Here is a 23755-nt window from a genome sequence, read left to right as displayed (position 1 = left end):
ACACACACACACACACACACACACACACACACACACACACACACACACACACACACACACACACACACACACACACACACAAAAGCTGCAACCATAGCAGTCCTCCTGGGATGGAAGAACGGTTGCCACATCGCCACGGTAACGCAAGACAAATTAAATTGTGTGACTTCACCTTCAGCCTGTTTGCTTTGTTATCAAAACAAATAAACAACCATTGGGAAAATAAAAGCCAACAAACTTCTGTCTCTTGTTTCTTTTCTGAGGGCCTAGTCGAGTGAGGGCCTCGTCGAGTGATGTCAGGCCCATGTAGTGTGTGTGGGGAAAGAGAGAAAGAGAGAGAAAGAGAGAGAGAGAGCGAGAGGGGGAGAAGGAGGAGAAGAGAGAGAAGAGAGAGAGAGAGAGAGAGAGAGAGAGAGAGAGAGAGAGAGAGAGAGAGAGAGAGAGGGCCACATGCAAATCTGTTTAGGTTCACAGACCCAGTATTTATTTAACCAAAAGGGGAACATTTTATTGTACTAGAGAAGCATATACTTGTCTGCAGGGACAGAAAGAAAGGAGTTCTTTACTCTCTCCAAAGACACTGTTTGCACCCGAAGCTGTAGAAAATCCCTCCGCTGACAAACTTTCCTCCGTACATCAGTAAACACAGTGATACATCTAGCCCAATAGCACAAGTCACTCACTTTAGCTCAGCAAACATTGTCGCGAAATTCTAGATTTTTTTGTTATTGTGTCCCAATAGCCTGTGAATGTTGCTGAAAACTGCAAACATTCTTTCATTATTAATGAATGTAAATGATAACCATTGGCTATGTAAACTGTATGTAATCCTTTAAAAAGTTAAACAGTGTAATCTAGTTAGAAGTACACCTGTGGAATACAGAGGTAACACTGACTAAACATCAAACATTTATCCCCAAAAATAATTTAACCCAGTCACATTCCATAACTTCAATCACTTTTGGCCAATTCTGAAAATACTCTTTGTTGGTGAAATATACATGTCTTACATAGTCTAACTTATATATTAAGAATCTTTACAACAACTTGAAAACAAATACACACACACACACGCGCACGCGCACGCGCACACGCACCCTCCCCCCTCCCGTCACTACACATGAGTGCCTCACACTGACAGCCACCAGTACCAGACCTGTGTACCTCAACGTATCTTTACCCCCAGTGTCTGTGAGAGAGTGTTGTGTGTGAGAGAGAAAGAGAGAGAGTGTCTTACCTGGCAGGAGACCTGGCAGGAGACCGCCCTCTGTGTTATGTCTCACCTCTCCCTCCTGCTCTGGAAGAATTCTCTCCACAAAGCAAGGCATTTTCCCTCCTTCTCCTCAACCGGCTCAATGCCTGCATGGGCTGTACTCTCTCACTCCCCTCTCTCTTTCTCTATCTTCCTCTCTCACACTCTCTCTGTCTCTCTCTTGCTCTCATTCCCCTCTCCACCTTCCCCTCCCCCTCCCCCCTCCCTCACTCAGCACAGATGTCAAGGCTGTGCGAGTTTACCCACTTAACCAGTAGGGGTCCTTCACCACCCTCTCCACCCCACAGCTACAGTGGGAAAAGCAGGCCCAGGGAAGAGAGAGGAGCCACTTAACCAGCGTCATCTTGTCACTGCTTACAATGAGAGCCTGTGCCGTGCAGAGTGTGTGTGTGTGTGTGTGTGTGTGTGTGTGTGTGTGTGTGTGTGTGTGTGTGTGTGTGTGTGTGTGTGTGTGTGTGTGTGTGTGTGTGTGTGTGTGTGTGTGTGTGTGTGTGTGTGTGTGTGTGTGTGTGTGTGTGTGTGTGTGTGTGTGTGTGTGTGGCAGGTGGGTAGTGGGTGGTGAACTCATGGCCTGCTCCCTGGCCCTGTTCAGCCCTATTTGGCCCGGCTCAGTCCTGGCACAGCCCCCATAGTGGTGTGTGTGTGTGTGTGTGTGTGTGTGTGTGTGTGTGTGTGTGTGTGTGTGTGGTGGCACAGATTGAGTTACACTGTATCAGTGAGAGCCAACAGCCGGAGGAGGGAGGAAGCAGGCAGGCACACACACACACACACAGACACACAGAAACACAGAAACACACACTCACAGCGACTACTGCTGCTACGGCTGTTGTTGATACTGATCACATGTGCCACACACACACACAAACACACACACACACACACCCTCTCCCCTACAGTGAAAGTGGACGTCTATCAGGTCTCACGTTTCAGGTCTCAATCCATTTTTTGTCCCCGGGAGATTGATTTAGGAAAAAAACACAGAAAAGAAAACACCCTTCATTGACACAGGCACGCTAAATCTGAAAGCTCTCTGTAATTCTACAGTGGGGAATTTCTAGTTTCTCTCTTACTTGTGGGGCACTTCTAGCACTGGGAGAATATTAGGTGGCCCACTAGAGAATGCCAAATCCCCAGTACTCACTCATTACAATGAGGGCTGCTGTTGCTTTGCTACAGAAAAGCAAGAGACAAAGTAAACTACAAGACAGTCAAAGTCTGGAATTAACTATCTTAGGCCCAAATTAAAGCGATAGTTCACAGAAAAAAACAATATTTTATTATTTTGTTAATTAGTCCACTGTTAATAAAATCCCAAAACATGGTACGTCAGCAGTCAAGTTTTCAAGAAAGAGCAAAAACTGTGATGATGATACTTTTTTGGGAACTATCCCTTCAACACCAAGCACTGGACTACAACTGACCATTAACATAAGTCTAAAACTAAAAAGATAAGTTAGACACGCTATTGTTAATCGACATGCTTGCAATTTAACCATAAATGATATGATATGAGACGAACGATGTCCTATATGAGTGCCAGGCAGTTTATATCTTTAGTGTGATTTCAGCCCAATTCTCATTAAGGGAAGGGACGTTGCTGACAACAACAGAATCTGATCCTACAAGTTTATATGAAAAATTGCTCAACTATTTTTACGAGCGTGTATTGAGGCAATACAAAAGTCCCAATTAAGCTCATCCGTCATTCAAATAATGGAGGGGGGGGGGGATTATCAGCCAAAGGCCTTATGATGCAGGCGTCTTTTCTTTTACTGCTCGGGTGGAACAGGATAAGATTATCTGTTGTTAAGATACGATATCCTGGACGACGTGCGGTTGGCATTGTTTAAACAGAGGGTGTATCGCCCTTTATTTGACTCAAACAAACGCTTTTAATGACACAAAAATTGAAGGTAAGCACATTTGACAGACAAGCTTGCGCACCGCCCTTTCAGGGAGTCTCCAATACGTTGACAATGAGCAATTAGAGAAATAGGATGTTAAATAATGGGATACGGATGTTAAACTAAGAGATCGAAGGTCGAGACACTTTTGTTGATAAGGTAATGAGGTTATATAGGAGTGAATTTGGTTTGGGACTTTAAAAGAAAAGAAACGCTGTACTTTCAGTAGGCTATCGATCCTTTTTGTACATTCAGTAGGCTATCGATCCTTATTGTACATTCAGTAGACTATCGATCCTTATTGTACTTTCAGTAGACTATCGATCCTTATCGTACTTTCAGTAGACTATCGATCCTTATTGTACATTCAGTAGGCTATCGATCCTTATTGTACATTCAGTAGGCTATCGATCCTTATCGTACTTTCAGTAGACTATCAATCCTTATCGTACTTTCAGTAGGCTATCGATCCTTATTGTACATTCAGTAGGCTATCGATCCTTATTGTACATTCAGTAGGCTATCGATCCTTATCGTACATTCAGTAGACTATCGATCCTTATCGTACTTTCAGTAGACTATCGATCCTTATCGTACTTTCAGTAGACTATCGATCCGTATCATTGTTTGCGTTTGAATTACCGGTTGCAACAGACAAATAAGTTGCAACCCTCCTGCTTAAATAGAGAAAGCAACAACAACCAAACAACGTTTTCAAAAAATAAAATGCCACCATAGTCATCTCATGATTCTCCCTGTAACAAGTGAACAGAGTGAAAAGGCACCTAAAACATACCTTCCATAGACTAGAATGAAGTCCCTCCACACCCACTCCTTTCCCTTGACACCCCCTCCCTGGCTGCTCTGTCTTCAATAATAAAAAACCCTGTTTGACTCTCTGTGTTTTACCGTTGTCTTTCCCTTTTAATAAACAGACACCTCTCCTGCCATTATGCAAGGATGGTTGCATTCCCCTTAAATGGCTCTTTTGACAACTGATCTGTAAATACAGCCAGATCTGCAACTTCCCCCATTCCCCCCTCTCTCTCTCTCTCTCTCTCTCTCTCTCTCTCTTTCTCCTATGCTCTGTCTCTCCCTTGCCTCCCTCTTGCCAGCAACCCGGACCCAACAGCCACACACAAACACAGACACACACAATGCCCCCACCTCAGTGAAGCTCTATCTGACACCTTCCCACCCCTCTGGCCCCCACCCCACCAAAACACACACACACACCCCCTCACCAACTCCATTCCCCCTGCCACTATAAAAATACAAATATGCAATAACTCAGGCTGCACTGCCACGCAGCCTCCATCTTGCCCTGTACCGGGGTTGAGGGGGGGGGGGGCTCTCAGGAAGGTCACCAACAAATGGTTTTCCGATTCACTGCCCATGAAATAATTTTGTGTATTAAAACCTGAATCTGCACTTTCTGGCCTGAAAGCTTTTCTAATTATTCCCGTGTCCTTGGGACAGACACAGATCCTTCACACGCGGGAGGGGAAACAAGCTATGGACCGACCACTACAGCCACAAACATCCCCCCTCTCCCTCCGTCTCTCCATTCGCCCCCTCCCTCCCTCTCTCCTCTGCTCTCCTCTCCCCGCTTTACAGCTATCCCCCCAATCTGTTTTCAAAGCGTGTCTGTCCTTTATTAAATTGTTTTCTTTTCCACATTATCAGTTGCCATGGAGACCTCATCTCTCGGATTATTTGAATTTCATTATATCTATTGATTTGGGAGCATTTCATCTTTTTTATTGTTTTTCTGTCAATTTTCGAAACGAATAACCATCTAATTTGCGTCAGCGCTGATTACGTTCGTCCCTCAATAGAGGTCGGCAGCTGCGCCGGGGAAACAAATCAATGAAAAAACATCATAAAACTCGAAAGTACAATCAACCAGGATATGGGTGACATTCCGTGGTTGCTGAAACGAAGTCATCAAAAAATATATACTTTTTTCCCTCTGCATGTGTGAGTGTGCTGAGGAGGACACATACAATGCCTTTAGAACATATTCTTACCTCTTGACTTATTCTACATTTTGTTCTGTTACAGCCTGAATTCAAAATGGATTCAATTGTTGTTGTTTTCTCACCCATCTAAACACAATACTCCAAAGTGAAAACATATTTTCTGAAATTATCGCTTTTTAAATTTATTTTTATACAAAAATGTTCAATTAATATAAGTATTCACACCCCTGACTCAATACTTTGTAGAAGCACCTTTGGCAGCAATTACAGCTGTGAGTCTTTCTAGGTAAGTCTCTAACAGCTTTCCACACCTGGATTGTGCAACATTTGCCCATAATTACTTTCAAAATCATTCAAGCTCTGTCAAATTGGTTGTTGATCATTGTTAGACAACCATTTTCAGGTTTTACCATAGATTTTGTCAAAACTATAACTTGGCCACTCAGGAACATTCACTGTCTTCTTCGTAAGCAACTTCAGTGTAGATTTGGCATGTGTTTTAGGTTATTGTCCTGCTGAAAGGACGGGGTGGCAGGGTAGCCGAGTGGTTAGAGTTTTGGACGAGTAACCGAAAGGTTGCAAGTTCAAATCCCCGAGCTGACAAGGTACAAATCTGTCGTTCTGCCCCTGAACAGGCAGTTAACCTACTGTTCCTAGGCCGTTATAAGTAAGATAAAGGTAAAAAAATAAAATAAAATTAATCTCCCAGTGTCTGGTGGAAAGCAGACTGAACCAGGTTTTTCTCCAGGATTTTGCCTGTGCCATTCCATGTATTTTTTATCCTGAAAATCTCCCCAGTCAATGATTACAAGCATACCCATAGCATGATGCAGCCACCACTATGCTTGAAAATTTTTTTTTTTTTTTTTTTTTTTGGAGAATGGTTCTCAGTAACGTGTTGTATTTGCCCCAAACATAACCCTTTGTATAAAATAAGTTAATTGCTTAACAGATTTGTTTTTGGCTTCCTTATTTTCACTCCATCAATTAGGTTAGTATTGTGGAGTAACTATAATGTTGCTGATCCATCCTAAGTTTTCTCCTATCACAGCCATTAAACTCTGTTTTAAAGTCACCATTGACCTCATGGTGAAATCCATGAGCTGTTTCCTTCCTCTCCGGCAACTGAGTTAGGAAAGACGCCTGTATCTTGCAGCGACCGAGTGTATTGATACACCATCCAAAGTGTAATTAATAACAGTGATATTCAACATGCTCAAAGTGATATTCAATGTCTGCTTTTTAAGATTTTTTTTTTTACCCATCTACCAAATATATATATTTTTTACCCATCTACCAATAGGTGTCCTTCTTTTCGAGCCGTTGGAAAATTCCTGGTCTGTGGTTGAATCTGTGTTTGAAATTCACTGCTCGACTGAGGGACCTTACAGATAATTGTATGTGTGGGGTACAAAGATGAGGTAGTCACTAAAAAATCATGTTAAACACTATTATTGCAAACAGACTGTGTCCGTGCAACTTGTTATGTGACTTGTTAAGCAAATGTTTACTCCTGAACTTTTTTAGGCTTGCCTTAATAAAGGGGTTGAATACTTATTGACTCAATACATTTCAGCTTTTCATTTTTAATTCATTTGGAAAAACATAATTCCACTTTGACATTATTGGGTATTGTGTTTAGGGCAGTGACAAAATAAATCTCAATTTAATGAATAAAAAAATTCAGGCTGTAAACCAACAAAATGTGGAAAAAGTCAAGGGGTATGAATACTTTCTGAAGGCACTATATGTGTCTGTGCAGACATTTTACAATATATTTCAGAGATAATAAAGTAAAGCAAATCTCCATACTAATACCCCCCCGCCACCCGTAACCTGACCAAAAAAAAAAAATGCTTACTTTGTGCTTAAATAATTTATGCAATTTTAGCATTTATATATAAATGTTTTAATAAGCTGCTCGGAGCAAAGTGGCCATTAACAAAACACACAGCTGTCCAATGGGCTAAGCTCGGCAGATCAATTGCTCTCTTTTATGACATGATAAAATGCTTTTAAAGCAATTTACACAAATATGGAAAAAAATGGCTTTGTGTGCTTCATTTATTCATAAGGACGGGTATAAAAAAATAATAAAAATGTCTTACAAAAGCCAGACAGGGGAAGATGGTCCCGGTCCTAACTGGAACGGACTTGCTGCCCTCTCTACAAGGACATAAACTTTCATTAACGATGCACACAGTCAAAGGCAATTTAGCAAACACAGTGTGCAAAAGAAAACATCAGCATATTGCACAGTGCTCGTGTATTAGGAGGACCTTGCTTGTTGTTTCTCAATTTGTATTCTTTTGGAGGGGGGGGGACTTTACCCTCCCCTTGTCCAGTGTCACCCTGACCTGTACCAAGGTAAGTGGAGGTTTAGTGGAAGGAAGTATGGCTTCTGAAGGGGCCTACAATGGTCTTTCTATACATATGTCACATACACTGTGGTGAGGGCCCTTATGGACATTGAGGACAAAAGGTGGAGCTATATGGATGAGAAGAGAGAGAGACATGGTCCCTCACCAAAAGAAACAACATCAATTAAAAACAAAACAAAAATTCTCAGTCTTCATCATATGACTGCCCTACGAGACCTGTCACCCTATGAGAGTAACTTCCACACTTCAAATGTTTATACTAAATATGTCCACCGTTTCAATGGGTCTGTTGTACACGCGCACATACGTGTTAACACACAGACAGGGAAGAACTGGTCATAGAGCAATTCTAGTGAATGCCAGATGGACTGGTCCATTTTTAGCCCAGTGGGCCTGTCTAAACTGAGGGTTTTACGCAAAAGGGGCCTTCAGGTGAAAAATGGACTGGTGTGTCAGAAATGCCCAGGCCGATTTCTGGTCCCAGTTCATCCCTGCACACAGACATACACACGCACTCATCTCCAATTATGCACAGTAGCATAAGGGGAGGCTGAGTTGGTTGGAAGGCTAATCTCATTTCAAAGCATTTTCACTTCATGTGCCGGCAGACAGACAGACAGCGTGCCTCGCCTGGACCCCTCTCCTCTCTCCCAATGCAGGGCTGCCACTAGCACTGAGGGCCCTGTGTTTGGTACACATGTCAACATTTGACAAAGCATTACTTTTCCACCACAATATTCCGCTGCTTGGGCCTCCGAAATGAGGGCGCTAACAAATTAGCCTTTTATGTTTATTTGTGTGTGGGTGTGTCGGAAAAGGGGGGGTTGGGGGCAGCTCATTTTCCAGGCGTCGTATAACCGAACTGAGAGCAGATAGATTGAACGTTTCGGAGTCACGATTCTTCTCCTGATTGCCCTGGCTGTCTATTGTGCAAAACACGGCCCTCCCTCCCTCCCTCGGCCAAAGACAGAAACATGGTAGACTGGATAAACACTATTTTATGCAGTAGACTAGATGAATCGCAAGACAGTAATTACAGTGTTTCTCTCTGTCTCCCGGCAAAACGGTACTGTACAGGCTCACCTCCTTGACACCACACTGCAGAGCCATGTACTGTAAAATTGCAGGTGTGTAACATGTTTGTCGATGCTTCCCCTAAGCCGATAAATATAAATATTACCACCTGATGACAGACAAACAGGGTTTATGTGTTTATCATTTGAAGCTAAAATAAGACTAATACGATTGGATGGTATGTATCGTGTGATGCAAAACATTGCATGGCGGCTTTGAATAAAAGTTGGGAACTTTTTTGCTATCCTTGCAGTTTGTCCTCCCCCCTCATCAATGTGGCAAAAATAACAGGCTTCTGTCCCAAACTAAACATTCCCACACTATAGCCTGTGTTTGGCTAGATCTCTAATAGCAATACGCTCACACTGCACTGATCAGGGCCCAACACTTCCTGCTTGAAAAGGCACTGTTTGCTTTAGTTTGGACATTTGGACTTGGCTTTTGAACTCAGCCAGACCTTTGTATTTATATTGTACTTATTATGGATCCCCAAAGGCAGCAGCTTTAACAAAAGATTTCACAATAAATGTAAGAGTTTCATATAAATAATACATGTTAATATGCCATATGCAGTATATGACAATATAATGTCACACAAATACATATTAGCATATTATTTACAATTTCAATTGAAACGAAGAGCATTCTAACATCCATTCTTGTGAAAAGTGCTAAGGTTGGTCTCCGAGACTAATGTCTCCTGGGAAATGGGGTCATCAGGACAGGCGACTGGGGTAGATGTCCAGTTAGGCCTCTTTCTTAACCCCTCACTTGCCTGTCTGTCAATCTATGCACCAGCTAATTACAATGACGAGAGTCACGTATCCACTGAAACACACACACACACAAAAAGTGAACCATCATCCGGCCGATCTGTGCCCCAGATGTACTGGGCAGTAAAACCATGATGCTGTCAATGTCCAATGCTTTAAAAAGCACAATTAAGGGAGGGACACTGCTTGAATAATGCATCATTATTGACCCTTGTTTGAATTCCTCTGAAAGGTACATTAAGATATAGAAACGTGGAAGGAACGCAGGGGGGAAAAGAGCGTCTCCCTCTCTTTCTCTCTCTCCATGCTTCCCTAATGCACTCTCCTGCTGTACTCTGACTTCCTGTGGACCCCTAATGTGCCGCTCGCCGGCTGATGAAGACTGCAGTTAATGAGGCCCCTGTTTCTGAAATGAAGTATCTCTGAAACCATCAACAAGCATTACTATCAAGCTCCTGCCCCCTGATCTCATAACCCTCCCCTCCAATACACACACACCACCGACCCGAGCCCCCCTCCCACACCTCTCAGTGCCACCATGGGTTCGGGCAGCTGGGCTAGACAGGGGGTTGGGATGGTGTGGAGAGGAAAGGAGAGAGGGAGGAGATTTGAGGGTTAACTGTCCCTTAGGGGGCTATCACTGCACTGGGCAGCCATCACTGCTGGTGTCCCCGACTCGCAATTGACAACCAGGCCCTGACAGATTAGCATCCAGTCAAGACAAATCCATTCCTGGGCAACAATTAAAATAATCACTTTTGTGAATTTGGGGTTTTGTGTGAAAGGGTGGGGCAGTTGGTGGATATAGGTTAGAGGAGGGCTTTTTAATGAAAATAAAATATTTGTGTTTGCATACTACTGTGGCTGAAACCTGGGAGGATTGTGCACATTCTGGATGTTTAATCACTTGCTCTGGGAATAATTCAGGGCTTCTACGTTAGCATGCATTTTTAACATTTCCATTAGGTTCATGTAGAGAAATTGGGAACTAAGTTGATTAACAGTTAGAAACTCTCAAAGAAGCAAACAGAGAATACTTCATTTTATCTGAAGGAGGACAATCATCATGTGCCTGTTTTCTGAAGAAAAAGCCCTATTTCATTACAATGCCTGAAATAATAAGCATTTCAGAGGGAGGGGGGGGGGTGCCCTGCTGAATGATATTCCACAGTATGGATAGAGGGCACTGGAATAATTAGGCGAGTTCTGCAACATCCCGAATGCCAAGGACAGGTGGATTAAAGTATTAAAACAATCGCATTTCAGTCTTGAAATAGTCCTGCACACGACTCAGCATCATGTGCTGAGTCCTGTTCAAGTTCAGCTGCCAGCCCCATAACGCCTTGGGAGAAAAAAATCCCAGAATCCCATTAGCTATTACGTATTTGCATCTCAGAAGACCTAATCTACGTCCCAAATTGCACCCTATTCCCAATATAGTGCACTACTTTTGACCAGGGACCTTTTTTACTTTGGCTCTGATCAAAAGTAGTGCACTATGAAGGGAATAGGGTGCACTTTGGAAGGCAGTCCTACTGAAACGTGAGCAAATTTCACCGATGATTACCCTGTGTGTTCAATACAACAATACATGATAAAACAATACATGATTGAAAGGTAGTCTTCCAAAATCGTACAGCCCGCAAGGGCACATTTTTGCATCCTGTTGGTTTTCGAACACTGGCATTTCATGGCGGAATATGCGATCACAATCAATCGTCTCTACTTACAAAGTAGAAGTTTAACAGTTGTCCACTGATTAGAAGGCTGTGAATCGGGCTTCAAGCAAGGGGGAGAGGGAAATTGCAAACGTCACGGGTTAAGACAAAGTTCATCCCTGATTCTATTTACAGAGGAGAATTAATAAGAGCTAAAGGTGATAATGGTGCTAGCACACTCAAACATTAAGGCTGAGTGATTTTTTATTGAATCAAAGGGACAAGTCTGTACCCAGGCATTGCAATCAAAAGGGACCTGTGTTTCCTGTATCTTTTCCAATGCTTTGAAAAAAAATACAAATATAAGGTCACATCAAGCAATGGACTGCTCTTGCTCACGATCCATATAACTGCCTAAATACCCAAGTATATTACATTCATACGTCAGTAATTTAGCAGATGCTCTTACTCAGAGTGACTTACACTAGTACATTTTCATACTGGTCCTCCAATATTCCAATATCTGTGTTTAGAACGGAATACAGAATCCTGACAGCAGCGATCTACTTTTAAGTGAAGATGTGGAGAGGAAGGTTAAGAGAACTCGTTAAATTCTTTTAAAAATTCCATTAGTGAGCTCTTTGCTAACGTGGGATTTTATCGGAGAACCAATTTCTTTAGAGCAACCAAACTTATTTCATCAGCGTAGGCTGCAAACGGACAGCTCTCTAAACTTAAGCACCCATTTAGATGGCTAAGAGGACAGGAAATACTGGAAAAGGACAAAAGAGACAACAGGTACGAAAATAGAAAACCTACATATTTCTTTACGGATATTGCCTTTTACTCATACACATATTCTCTTTCCACATTTTTGTTACTTAATTCTCAAGCCACAGAATTTATGATGAAAATACATAGCCAAACATTATGCTTGTCCCTTGAAACACCGTACATTACAGTAACCAAGACATGAGTTAGAGAAACAACAACTCTGATTTCTTACAAATGACAATAATGAAGGTTAGCCCTTGATGAAATCTAAGCCTCTTAGCTGAACACGTGCCATCTGTGCCCACAATATTGCACCCTGGGAACCTTCCTACTGTCCATCACTTACTCTCCAAAGAGGGACGGAGAAATGGACTTTAAGTAGGAATCCCCAGGTCAACGTGCTTTCGCAGTCATGCCTTAACCGTGGAATGTACCCGACACAACTGACAACAAAAAGGAAGGCTCTCTCTCCTGCCGCTCGCCAATAGAGAGAGAGAGAGAGAGAGAGAGAGAGAGAGAGAGAGAGAGAGAGAGAGAGAGAGAGAGAGAGGAACCTGTGGCCTTCAGTCTCCCAGCAAAGACGCACTTAACCAACTCTGACAGCTGCCAGCTCCTTGACAATTGGGGTCAGTTAAAGGAAAAGTAGCTCAAGTTTGCAGGGGAGATTTGGCTCCACGAGATGTTCAGGAGCAACTGCCCACCGCAGCATCAAAGGGGATTATGGGGACAAGGCCATCTGTTGCCAGAACCGGCGCAAGCCCTTTTATGTCTCGGCTCGTGTGCACAGAGAGTGAGAGAGAGACAATACCTCAAGACCATGGCTCCATCCCAAATGGCACCCTTATCCCTATGTAGTACACTACCTTTAACCAGGCTGGTCAAAAGTAGTGCACTACATAGGGAATAGGGTGCCATTTGGGACAAAAGCAATACCTCCCTAAGTTGTAGAAGTGGGAGTGGAGTGAACCAGGGCTGGGTCAGGACCACGTGTTGGCCTCAGATGAAGGGGTTAAGGACATTACTCGTACTAGGACATGTTGATGTCATGAATAGGCTGAGTGAGCGTTGAAAATGTGCCCAATGAAATCGAGTGAAAGCACTGGAACCAAATAGATCACATTATATTGCACGTGGTATTGCAATACAATGTGCAAGTGACCTCATTTTACGTCATACTGTACTTCCTGGGTCATGTCCCAGGTATTTTGAATACGCTTCAAGATTATTATCTTTATCATCAAATTCATGAAAACACGTAATTTAAGATATATAAAATGATATTTCTATTAGTGTATTGATTTTCTCATACCCAATGAATTCAATTTAAATATTTTGACACAAAAGAAGTAAGACAAAAAAGTTAACAAAATCTAATTTGAACTACAGTTGAATTGAGTTTACATACATTTAGGTTGGACTCATGAAAAGTTTTTTTTCAACCACTCCACAAATTTATTGTTAACAAACTATAGTTTTGGCAAGTCGGTTAGGACATATACTTTGTGCATGACACAAGTCATTTTTTCAACAATTGTTTACAGACAGATTATTTCACTTATAATTCACTGTATCACAAATCTCGTGGGTCAGAAGTTTACATACACTAAGTTGACTGTGCCTTTAAACAGCTTGGAAAATTCCAGAAAAGATGTCATGGCTTTAGGAGCTTCTGATAGGCTAATTGACACAATTTGAGTCAATTGGAGGTGTACCTGTGGATGTATTTCAAGGCCTACCTCAAACTCAGTGCCTCTTTGCTTGACATCATGGGAAAATCTAAATAAATCAGCCAAAGCCTCAGAAGAACAATTGTAGACCTCCACATGTTCGGTTCATCCTTGGGAGCAATTTCCAAACGCCTGAAGGTACCACGTTCATCTGTACAAACAATAGTACGCAAGTATAAACACCATGGGACCACGCAGCCGTCATACCGCTCAGGAAGGAGACAAGTTCTGTCTCCTAGAGATTAACGTACTTTGAACTGGAAAAGCCTGTGTGAGCAAGGAGGCCTACAAACCTGACTCAGTGACACCAACTCTGTCACTTATTGTGGAAAGCTTGTGGAAGGCTACCCGAAACGTTTGACCCAAGTTAAACAATTTAGTAGGAAGTTTACATACACCTTAGCCAAATACATTTAAACTCAGTTTTTCACAATTCCTGACATTTAATCCTAGTAAAAATTCTGTCTTAGGTCAGTTTGGATGTCAAAATAATAGTAGAGAGAATGATTTATTTCCGCTTTTATCTCTTTCATCACATTCCCAGTGGGTCAGAAGTTTACATACACTCAATTAGTATTTGTTAGCATTGCCTTTAAATTGTTTAATTTGGGCCAAAAGTTTCGGGTTTGTGGATTTGTGGAGTCATTTGTGGAGTTATTAAAACCAGTTTTAATGACTCCAACCTAAGTGTATGTAAACTTCCGACTTCAACTGTAAACGACTTTGAGCGTGGTATGATCGTTGGTGCCAAGCGCGGCGGTTCCAGTATCTCCGAAATGGCCGGCCTCCTTGGGCTTTTCACGCACGACATTGTCTAGGGTTTACCGAGAATGGTGCGACAAATAAAAAACATCCAGTCAGCAGCAGTCCTGTGAGTGAAAACAGCTTGTTGACGAGAGAGGTCGAAGGAGAATGTCAAGAATAGTGCAAGCTAACAGCGGGCCACAAACAGGCAAATAATGGCGCAGTACAACAGTGGTGTCCAGAATGGCATCTCGGAACTTACAACTAGTCAGTGCTTGCCACGGATGGGCTATTGCAGCAGACAACCACACCGGGTTCCACTCCTATCAGCTAAAAATAAGAAGAAGCGGCGGGTGCGCGATCACAAACACTGGACAATTGAGGAGTGGAAAAACATCCTGCCTGGTGTCAAAGGTACAGGCTGGTGGCGGTGGAGTAATTGTGTGGGGAATGTCTTCCTGGCACACATTAGGTCCCTTGATATCAATTGAGCAACGTTTGAATGCCACACCTTGTAGAATCCATTCCCCAAAGAATTCAGTCTGTTCTGGAGGCAAAGAGGGTCCGACCCGTTACTAGATGGGTTTACCTAATAAACTGGCCACTGAGCGTATATATTAAATGACCACATTTTTATGACTTTGATGATGCATTCTTAGCCAACGAGGAATACGGAAGTAAAATTGACGCATAACTTTCATATGGTATATGGACCAGAATGGACTTCGATCTTCCTCTCTCCATTTCTCTCTCCCTTTCTCCCCCTCCCTCTTTCTCTGGGTTTATTGGCAGACTATGCTAACTATTTTCTTGCATCTAATTTGTTTTGGGTCCTGTTCCTAGCGTCCCCCATGAATGTTTTTCCTCAATAGTCTGCTACCTTTTAGCTCGGCAGCTCAGCACTTGACCCGTCTGCCGTCGCTTATTTCCAGCACTCTAATTGTCCTTTAATCACATATCAACCTGTCACTTAAAGACCCGGAAATTTGCATATTGTATAAAACACATTTTTCTTTAAAGCGTGACTGGCTGTGAACGCGGCTTTCTCTCTCTCTCTCTCTCTCTCTCTCTCTCTCTCTCTCTCGCGTCTCTCTCTCAATCTCACTTCAACAGCCATACACACCAGGATATACCTGATATTCTCAATTCAGGTGGTTTCGACAGTTTTGTTAACAGTATAGGTTGACACTTAACGTTTTAGACTGGGGGCCAGTGACAGAAGCGATTTGGCACACACACCAGTAAGGAGTGAAACTGGAGGTGACAGTGAACATATACGTGTTATAAGTAATCAATTAGGGTTAATAATGTATCACTTTAAATGTAACCTTCATTTGTAGCACTCTGATAACACTATAGCAAATGTCTGCTAAGGGCTGGTTAGCCCTTAGCAGACTGCATTTACATTATCGGCACAACGGGTGTTATGGATGAGCAGTGGCGAGATGAGGGGGAGGTGGGGGAACCATGTTTTAGGGCCCAAGGAATGTCAGTCCTCTGGAGAGCCCCACTTCTAATTACAGAAAGGGGGAGAGAAAGCTCTTTGTTCCACCTTTTATTACATGGATTGATAAAACGGGATCCGGGTGGGGCCAGCTTTAGGGGGAAGAGGTGGAGGGGGGATCCTCAGGGCAGATGAGCCTGGTGGAGAGGGGGAGAAAGGCGCTCAGGCCCTATTTTTAGAGGGCGTTTTAATCCTGTTAGGGGGGCCCCCGGTCGCCCTACGGCATTTCGGCTTCCCAGAGGCCCTTGTGCCTGGAGAGTGGCTCTAGCGGTGCATGGTGGTAGCGGTAGCTGCAGTAACGGTGGGTGGGGAGTCCTAGCAGCACCGGCTGGGCTAGTCTGTAATTAAGTGTCTCTTTAGGGGGTGTGGAGGACCATGCCGAGACCCTCTGCGTCACAAATGGCACCCTATTCCCTATGTAGTGCACTACTTTTGGCCCGGGACCCATAGGGCTCTGGTCAAAAGTAGTGCGCTACGTAGGGAATAGAGTGCCATGTGGGGGCGTAGGCCCTGTGTCACAAACGCCACTTAAAATCTCCAACCCAGGAGAGGAAGAAGTGTGACTCTCACCCACTCTGGAAGCCAAGGTGCCCTGTAGTGCTTTTTTATTTAATATCACTCTCACACAGTGCACAGTCAGATTGATGCCGTAGGATATTAGTAGGGTTATTGTATGATATATGTAAGTAGCATATAAACTACAGTATAAATGTAACAAGCTTTATCAGAGCATGCATCTACTGCTCCTTTGCTACTTGGAAACTCAAAGGAAAGCAGAGCAACCATGGTAGGTAGCCCAAGCGGAAAGTTTGGAGTTGCGAGGCAAGGATGGCACTGAAACAATGATGCGTGTGTGTGTGTGTGTGTGTGTGTGTGTGTGTGTGTGTGTGTGTGTGTGTGTGTGTGTGTGTGCGTGTGTGCGCATGTGTATAAACAACAGAGGTGTTAAGCTGGGATGAATTTTCTTCATTGAAACGTCCATATTAACCCCACCAAGTGCCTTGCCTCCTTTTCTTCCCCGACAACAAACCAAGACGTTTCAAGACTGTCAAACGCATTTTCCAGAGCTGAGAGGGGTAAAAACAAGAGGAAGATCTGCCATGCGCGCGCACACACACCCACTCACTTGCGAGGCTGTCAGGTAAATTAGATCTGAAAGCTGACAATTTCTGACCATATTTCCTTGATTATTTCGAACAAATGCACACCAGCCGCTCTCAGGAGATTAAAGTGACATAAAAGTCTTGTGTGGGAGGAGGGAGGGCAGAGAATCCAGGTCACCCCCATTTGTCCCCCTGCCTGACAGCAGCTATATCGCTATCCAATCCAATAAAAGTCCCCCCCCTCCTTTTGCTTTAATTAATTTTACAGCTAGCTTGCTTAATTACTTTCAATCAAAATCCTCTTGCCATCACAAAATTAGAAATGGTTCAACTCCATTAGTCTAAATTCTTCATTTACATACACAAAGACTGTCAGCTCTTGCTAAGCAAACGGCCTCCTGCTTGATGAGATTGTTTTTTTTAGTCTCTCTCTCTCTCTCTCCCACCCTCTCTCTCTCTTTTTTTTAAAGGAGAAAAGTAGCATAAAATGATTTGATTCCTCACTTAAGATGTTCCGCATCTAAAAGGAGTTCAGGTGTGCAAATAGGTGCAATGCATCCAGGGTAACAGAGAGTTTGCACTGCCCTCCCCTTAAAAGGCATCGATCTAAGTACATTGTATATTCCTTGTGTTTATGAAAGATGACCAGAATTGACAAGCTTGACTGAAGCAAGCCAATAGGTAAATGTCAACAAATGCTAACTAGTTCCTCGGGATTAGCTATTACTTTACCGGGCAGTAGAAAAGCTGCCGATTACCCAGTGACACATTGTGGCCAATACATCTGGCCCCTCTTTGTGGCTGGGTGTCACCGTGGTGTCACCTCGGCTCAGTAGTAGCGCCAGAGCTCGTCAGCTGCTGCTGGGGACACAACGTGATTTTTATCTTTTTTCATTTTAGAGGCCCTGGCCCGCACGATAATTTCAACTCGGAAGGCGGGTGTTCTCCCTCTCCATCACACACACTGCCCAAGGCCTGCACATCATCAAGAATTAAGGACATGCAGATACAGAGATACAGTGTTGTGCGCTGACTGACCATGGACCCACCCCCTAGCCGTTTAACTAGGTCCCGAGACGGTGATGGTGGATTTGAGTGGGGTGTGTGTATGCACTCACTGATGTATTTCACTACTACTAAAGAGTACCAACACTTAAACCAATAGCTGGCCCGCCATGCAAAACACTCCCATAGGCCTACACACTCAGTACTGCTGACCGTTCTCCTACTGAGCGTGTTATGGTTTCCTGTACACATGAATACTGTATATACTGTAGGGCCTGTGTAAAACCACAACAACTCTAATTGGCTTTGATGTGGTCTCCTATTGTCTGACTAAGGGATAAGATCACCTTACAGTTTCCCCATCTCGTCCTTTGAAAAGTGGAGGGTGAGAAAGGAACACCTTGGAAAACGGAGGAACTTAGATTTGTAGCGTTTCACCCCTTAATGGTACGTGACACTCTCTCAACGCTTAATCGTTGTAAAACAATCCCCGCAAGTGACCACTGGCTGGCTCCTCGTAAAAGGACCCGTTGTCCTGCCTGGCCCAAGTAGAGATACAATACAGGGGTTTACCCCACACTATTTCCATGTCTGCACTAACCACTTCCCCTGCCCTTTTTAACCATTCCCCATTAACACTGTTAATTATCCAAATCCATCATTCTTGGGGTAAATGAAGACTGCCTCTTTAATTCAATTTAATAGGATAATTTCCCAACTCACATTCACTTTAGCCCCCCCCCCCCCCCCCACACACACACACACACACACACACACACTTTCCACCCCCTATCTCTCATGGGCTGGGAGTCTGCCATTGGTCGAGGGCAGGCGGGTGAGGATGAGTGGTAGGATTGGCAGTGAGAGAAGGATACACTGTTGCTCTCTCTTGTCTTTGCTATGCTGGTGGCAAGCAGCAGTTCTGGATCCTGTTCTGCTGTACACGCTGCCTGCCTGCCTGCCTGTCTGCCTGGGCCACGCACACACACACACACACACACACACACGTTCACACTACCAGCCATGCTCACCAGGGCTTGGCTAATCCTGTCACATTGGCCCACGCTAGCCGGCCTGAGGCCTCGAACAGCGGCCCTGTGCACCTCCACACTCCACCACTGCACTCCTTCACCGACTCCTTTTTTCTCCCTCACTTCCCTGGGTCACGGGTGGCAAGTCACGGCATGCGAGGGGAGAGAATGGATGGCTGGACAGTCCACTGGCCTGCTTGTACCTCAGCCAGGCAAGCACAGGCTAATAGCATAGCATAGCCTAAGACACTATAATTGTTTCATCAGAGCTAAAAATGTCCCAGCAACAAATATTTAACTAATTAGTCCGGGTCGGGCCCTTAGACTGGGTCGAGCAACTGGAAAATTGCCCTTTAATTTGAGGAATCTATAAATGTCTAGCTGTACGGTATCAAGAAACCACATTTTTATGTGTGATAATATACTCTCATGAAAATCGTTACATAGGCTAAAATTGTCTATGACAATTTGATTGATGTAGGATCAAGTTCGACTGTTTTTCCTTCAATGTAAAATTCTATATATTAGCATAATGTATATTTCTCACAGATGGATAGCAAAGCAACATAAGGTAGTTTGTAGTCTTTATAGTTTAATTCTTTTGATAAAATGTCTGTAAGTGTTAACTCTTTACATGAGTGTAAATATAATAAGTAGAGAAAGAGATACACACACACATAAAGCACAAAGTACCGCGCCAGAACACTGTCCTCTAAATGCTCTTGCGACAGCCCAGAAATGGTTAAATATTGGCTCCCCCTCATCCAATTATTCAGTGTGAGGCTAAATTTGCCCCCATTTCCACAGTATACCCCATCCCCCCATGCCTAAATACACACACACACTTCCCTTAAAAAATGTCCCAGACACTCATTGTTTAGCCATTTGAGACAGACTCTGGGAGAGTTTCAAATGATTTTAGCCATGATTTAATTTCGTTTGTTAAAGGGTGATGTCAGCACAATGGGAAGCGAGCCTCTAAATCCACCACATTCACCCAAAATGCCAAGATGAGATAATCACGGGTGACGTCTACGAAAACACTTATTATATTTGCCCATCGCCTGGCTGAAGCTGCTAAAACTCATCAGCGTTATTCGCTATTTTTCTCTGGGAACGAGAAGAAGAAAAAAAAAAATCCTAACTTTTTGTCAAAACTGTCATCCCCATTAAAGGGACAGTGCAACATTGTTATGGATGTAGTGGTAAGCTAGAAAAAGAAAGAGAGACCGAGGTTATTGGATGAACACTGAATACTCAATCAGACAAAGAACGACTTATGTTCTTACCAAAAGTTCATGAATGTAGTACATGAAATTAAAGACTAAATGGTAGTTCATCATGTTTTCTGACAAAAGTTGAAAAGCAGGCGTAACAAGATACACCCTTTATAAGGGAACAAGTGTAAAGGCTACTAATACATTGCCAGGACTGGTGAATTTCCTTGTCCATGTAAGATTTACCAAAGTCCCATAAAAGGCTTGGGGCTGACAACTCAGCAGATAAGAAATGGATCAACCTGAGCCTTTCTCATAGCTTAATTTAAATCCCAGCCCTATTTACACTCTGCAAACTGGCAATCCGTGTCGACTATGGAGGAGCATTGAGATATTTAAAACGATTAATGGCATACAGCTTCACCCTGAGCATGTAGGGCCCGATGAATGAAACAAAGCTGTTTTTCTCGAACTAGACTATAGCTTCTACTTTAAATACAACAGAGCGGGACACAGCCGAGACGCAATAATAATACATCACTCTAAATGTAGTTTACTGTATCATTAGGAAACAGGCAGGCAGACCATCCTAAATAGTGTTGGTACATTGAAACTCTAAAGTCATGTTTGTTGGAGTTAACATAGTAAACCCAGCTAGCACAGAATGTTCCCTAAAGGTTCTCCTTCGATTATTTGAAAAATGACTTCCCCACAATGTTCTGGGAACCAACATTTGTAAGCTCGGAACCATCCCACTGCTTGCAAAAAAACTATTGCTGAGGTGAAGCTATAATCTCTGGTTCAAGTCTCCTCAGACTAAAGCTAAACGCTAGGTCATTGTTTATAGTTAGCATGAGGCTAGCCCCTGGAGGCAGGAGTCGGGGATATAAAACACAGAGGCCGCTAGTCTCAGACAAGGATATTCTCACCGATCCTACCGCCATCTTGACCCTCCCCGGTTATTAAAGGGCTAATCTGTTCCACGTGTCAATGTTAGCACTTTGAGCCGCCGATTAATAAAACAAGACCCCAGAGTGCTGTGTGTGCTTTTTTACTGCCCCAAGTTGTTTTGCATCAGTTTGTATTTTTAGGTTTCTGTCTTTGTTAATTCAACAGTCCCCCACGGTATTAGCATAAACAGTGTGAATTATTAACTTAGATAAATAATTATTATCTATCCACCCAATCCCCTGGTGAATGTTAGTTTTTGTGTATTTGTTTACTGCTAATACAGAGGCAGATAAGTATTTCAGTTGTCAGCAGAGAAAGTACATGCATCTCTATATTTAGTTGCCTGATTTATTTTGCATTCATTCGTGTGATTTTTTGGGGGGGCTTGATACTATGGCCTTGTTTGTGTTGTACCCTGACCAGCAATCTAGGGATGCTAACACTCTCAGGCTACGGGGATCACTGATTAGACGATAGTACAGTGCTGCCTCTGCATCCTCAAGCATCGTAGAACTCCAGCGAGTGAGTGTTGTATGCTTGAACTAAGTGATGAAATCAAGAAACTTACACCCACTGAAGCCCGAAATGACACAAAAAAAAGAGTTTTGAACCACAAGTGGAAGTTTTTACATTACTGCAAACAGAGGTGTGAAATGATTGCATGCCGGGGCAAAACAAAATGAACAACCACCACAGAGGAGAAATATACTGTACCTCCTTTTCTCCTACCTTCTTTCAATGTTGACTAAGCTTTACTGACTCGTATTGTCAACATGTGATCTTATACAGTGTGACAAAACATTGTGGGCAGTAAAGCTAGTTGATGAAAACAGAATGATGCAAAGCAACACAGGAGAGGATGGGGGGGGGGCGGACTTAAAGGACGTGATTTATCTGGGCTTGATTGCATGTTAATCGAGGTTACATGTATTAAGTGGAATCTAATTGGAACAGACACTGGCAGTCTGACAGATTGACATGATGCAGATGGATTGAGAGAGAGAGAGAGAGAGAGAGAGAGAGAGAGAGAGAGAGAGAGAGAGAGAGAGAGAGAGAGAGAGAGAGAGAGATGGAAAGAGAGAGGCAGCAGAGAAGCAGAAGAGTGGCTACATGCCATACACAGAGGTGTGCCACTGCGTTAGAGAAAAGAAATGACAACAAGACTAGTGGCACGAACGGAATAAGTCATGTTCAGCTAGGTAGACAAGTAAAAAGGAGCAGGAACTAAAAGAAGCTGCATGGACCAATCATAAAGGTTCCTACTTTTAAAAAAGGAATAATCCTTGTGTGTTTTTATGACTGGTGACGGACAGGGTTGTGAGTGACAGTGTGCGACGCTGGAATTCACTCCCTTGCAGCCCCAGTTGCCACAAACATTCATTTATTGCTTTATTGGAAATGACAAAAAAAAATATCCTCCCTTTAAAAAAACAGGAGACGGAGGAAGGAGTTGAGGGCAGCTGCTGGAACATTTCTCACCTCAGGAGAGACAAGCAACTGCTCCACTGCTCCCATGACTCTCCAACTTTATGACAGGTGACAACTGGTTCGAAGGCCCTCTTCGCCCAAATCTGAGGCATTTAGCCTAGCTCGGGACAGAATGGACTGAATACCCCTTAGAATGTTACAAAGAACACGGGCACGCAGGAGGCCCACCTGTTTAGCAAGAGCAACTGGACTGAACTGGCAGTTTATTCTGTGCTAATATCTATCGAACTTAGAGGCTTAGTAGAGTGAGGGAAAGAGATACTGGAGGACTGATAATAGGAAAAGAGCATAGATAGTTCTGCTTTTAGAAACAGCATCACATTGCTGTCCATTTCTACTCTAGGATTGGAATTTGGCACTGGTATAACATTCTCAGAAGTGATATAACCAATAATACTGTGCTTAAACGCCAGCCTAGGAATCACAGTGTGGCTGGTTAGCCTCAGAGAATGTCCTGTGAATCAGAAAGGACAGTCACATTGTCATTACTTGAATGTGGGTTGAAAATACAGCACTAAAATGAGAGACTTGGCCAGCAATGACATCTAGAACTTAATGTTAGTAGGGAATTTAAATAAAAGTATTTAAGGAGCGAGAGAGAGAGAGAGAGAGAGAGAGAGAGAGAGAGAGCGAGAGAGAGAGAGACTAAGTGACCAAGTGAGTGACTGAGAGTGAGAGAGAGCGAGAGCGAGAGACTATAGGCATAATTTAGGGGGGGGGGGGTTACAGGATATACTGCAGCACTTGAAACTTCACTCGTCAACATGAAATGCTCAAATTGTTCCCGACATGATCCCGTCACAGCGCCGAGACAGAGGAGTTACTTCGGTCATCCGTTGATCTGATCCATGCTGACTGTTACACTAATGGCATTAATAAGGACAAAATTATTATTTTGAAATACAGCATTTTTTTCTCCTCTTAATCTGGTCAACCTTATCCCCTTACCCTCTATACCAGAAAGGGTGTGTGTGTGTGTGTGTGTGTGTGTGTGTGCGTGCGGTTATAGTTTTTTCTGTTTTTCAGGCTTGGTATGCCATGCAAATTGATTGCGACATTTTGCAGGACAAAAAAAACATGCAAGCCTTGAAATTTGACCCTTTGATATTTTTTAATAGCTTGATTGCGATATTAACCAATGGAGTCCAGCCCAGATAACATTTCTC

The 23755-nt window shown here is 43.2% G+C and overlaps 1 protein-coding gene across 9 annotated transcripts in view; it reads right to left on the bottom strand.

The window, feature by feature from the left end:
- Positions 1 to 23755, bottom strand: part of casz1 (castor zinc finger 1) — a 250642-nt gene that overhangs the window by 55867 nt on the left and 171020 nt on the right. For 2 of the 9 annotated variants that reach the window (XM_064922907.1, XM_064922911.1), the window contains exon 1: positions 1238 to 1422. The exons of 5 other annotated variants lie outside the window; for them this stretch is intronic. In XM_064922907.1, the coding sequence (XP_064778979.1) occupies positions 1238 to 1328 (91 nt within the window). In that variant the 5' untranslated portion in view covers positions 1329 to 1422. Of the gene's footprint in view, positions 1 to 1237; positions 1423 to 23755 lie in introns of those variants that run through there. 2 more of the 9 variants (XM_064922916.1, XM_064922917.1) reach the window with 1 other exon arrangement.

The sequence above is a fragment of the Oncorhynchus masou genome, chromosome 18 (genome assembly GCF_036934945.1).
Source record: "Oncorhynchus masou masou isolate Uvic2021 chromosome 18, UVic_Omas_1.1, whole genome shotgun sequence".
Lineage (NCBI taxonomy): Eukaryota > Metazoa > Chordata > Actinopteri > Salmoniformes > Salmonidae > Oncorhynchus > Oncorhynchus masou.
Note: the sequence above shows the minus strand (reverse complement) of the source record. Positions and strands in the feature narration are given on the sequence as shown.